At 42.7% G+C, this 2,066-nt stretch overlaps 1 protein-coding gene across 1 annotated transcript in view; it reads left to right on the top strand.

Moving 5' to 3' along the window:
- SET (SET nuclear oncogene) overlaps positions 1–2,066 on the top strand; it is a 9,153-nt gene that overhangs the window by 4,628 nt on the left and 2,459 nt on the right. The window contains exons 3-4 of the mRNA XM_006892487.1: positions 1,195–1,252; positions 1,884–2,026. Of these exons, the coding sequence (XP_006892549.1) occupies positions 1,195–1,252; positions 1,884–2,026 (201 nt within the window). The remainder of the gene's footprint in view (positions 1–1,194; positions 1,253–1,883; positions 2,027–2,066) is intronic.

Below are 2,066 nucleotides of genomic sequence, written 5' to 3'. Positions count from 1 at the left end.
CTCGAGCCGATCGCGGGGTCCTCCCCACGTGGGGCGTCCACCCGGTCACGACAGCGCGCCGAGAGGCCGGGCGCGAGCGGCCGGGGGAGCGGAGGCTTCCAGACGTCTGTCGGGGAGCCCGGTAGCCTTTTCTGTCCAGTTTTTTCGCGGTAGGGGGGCTGCGAACCCCGGGATGGTTGCCGGAAATGAAATGAACCGCGCGATCAGGCCCTTTCACGCCCACTTAGGTTGGTAGGTTTTGCACCCTCACCGGACAAAAAGGGCATCTTAGTCCTGGTACCACCCCTTTTCCTCCACTCCCTTCTGGCTCTACTAGTTTTCAGACCTTCCAATTGCCTCTTGTTTCAAGTGTGCTCCCCGATTGTGTGAGCTGCATCTGAAGTCAGCAAGCCCGCCCGAATTGGGGGTGCTTGAGAAAGGGCCAGTTCAGATCCTGGCGTGCAGCGTGTTTTTAAAAAGTAGAGTGGAGTGTTGAAAATTGTGAAATAGGTTCTCTGTGCCTCACCTGTCTTTGTGGGCATGTCTGATGCCTGAATTGTAACCGGTATGAAGCAGGAATCTTTAAAAGTGATTCTGCGGCTGCTATGGGTGATGCCCGAATATCTATTAGTGTCGGGCTGCCTAGGATCCCTATTTTGGCAACAGCTAGTTTTAACTTTGTTACAAATGTTTGCTGTGATAAATAATAATCCATATAAAGACTTAAAAGACCTTTTTTACTTTTCCATAATAGAAAGTATTTAATCCCTTTAAATACTACAAATAGGGAGATTTCAGTGAGCTTTTAATTAAAAAGTGATTTGTCAGCTGAATGCAGGAACACGTGGAGAGCATGCCTTCTGGTTGAAAGTGTTGTTGTTTAATAGTTTTATTGATAGAATTTATTTCAATACCAGTGGCATTTCACAACTTCTGGAAACTAGTTAAGCTTTTGTAATTGTTTAAGAGAAACAACTTCCATTTCTTTTTTTTTTAGTGTGTGTGTGTGTGTGTGTGTGTGTGTACGTACACGTGTGTACAGTCAAATTGGATCTGACTGGTACAGGAGATGGCCCCTCCTTCTCTGGCCGAGCATCTGGTGGATTTGAACTGCATATCTCTGGGATTGCAGTGCAGTTTCTTACCACTAGGCCACCAGAGCGCCCCTACTTCTTTTCTGATTAGTATTGAGTCTTATGCAACTTTTCCTTGCAGAAAAAGAACAGCAGGAAGCAATTGAACATATTGATGAAGTACAAAATGAAATAGACAGGTAAAGTGTGGTTTTTAAATTTTATTTTGTTTTTGAGATGTTTTCTGAATGGCTCCTCTTGCCCTAATAGTCATTCAGACTGCTGACCCTAAGTTGAAGCTCATTAGTCACAACTGTTGGCATCAATTTGCTAGGAAATACTACAAAGATTCAGTAGTATTTTTCTGTGGAGCCCTTTGTGTGGTCCTCACAAATATTGATGACGTACATTGATCTTGGTATTGCTTACAATAATTACAAATTGTCTGAATTGTGGTATGTGGCCTGTAATAATAGAGCATTACAGAATTATTGCTGCTCTGACATTACTTTAAAATGTTACTTGACCAGGAGGGTTATTGAAAAATCCTGCTTGAGGGGAACAGTGGAAAATGATTTGGTAATAGTGGATAAAGTAAATATGCAGTGTTACCAAAATACTACACTTGAGCTGAATTAGGGTAGGAAAGCAGGTTGAGGAACTTAACCATATCCCACCTTAGTTTTGACTTTCTTTGTGACACATTAAACAGTGTGACTATAAATAGGTAGCTGACGGGGAATAAGTAATTAATTAGTAGTAATTTATTGTACTCTCACAAGTTGTATGTATTAGATCCTGTCATGATCAGTGTGTTTTCACTTGTTTCAGACTTAATGAACAAGCCAGTGAGGAGATTTTGAAAGTAGAACAGAAATATAACAAACTCCGCCAACCGTTCTTTCAGAAGAGATCAGAGTTGATCGCCAAAATCCCAAATTTTTGGGTAACAACATTTGTCAACCATCCACAAGGTATGGTGTCGTCGTCGTCGTGTGTGTCCCCCTGTCCCCG

This window comes from Elephantulus edwardii, unplaced genomic scaffold, assembly GCF_000299155.1.
Source record: "Elephantulus edwardii isolate Elephantulus edwardi_28Jun2011 unplaced genomic scaffold, EleEdw1.0 scaffold00116, whole genome shotgun sequence".
Classification (NCBI taxonomy): domain Eukaryota; kingdom Metazoa; phylum Chordata; class Mammalia; order Macroscelidea; family Macroscelididae; genus Elephantulus; species Elephantulus edwardii.
The sequence above is the reverse complement of the archived record's forward strand: the minus strand, read 5'-3'. Positions and strand labels throughout refer to the sequence as shown.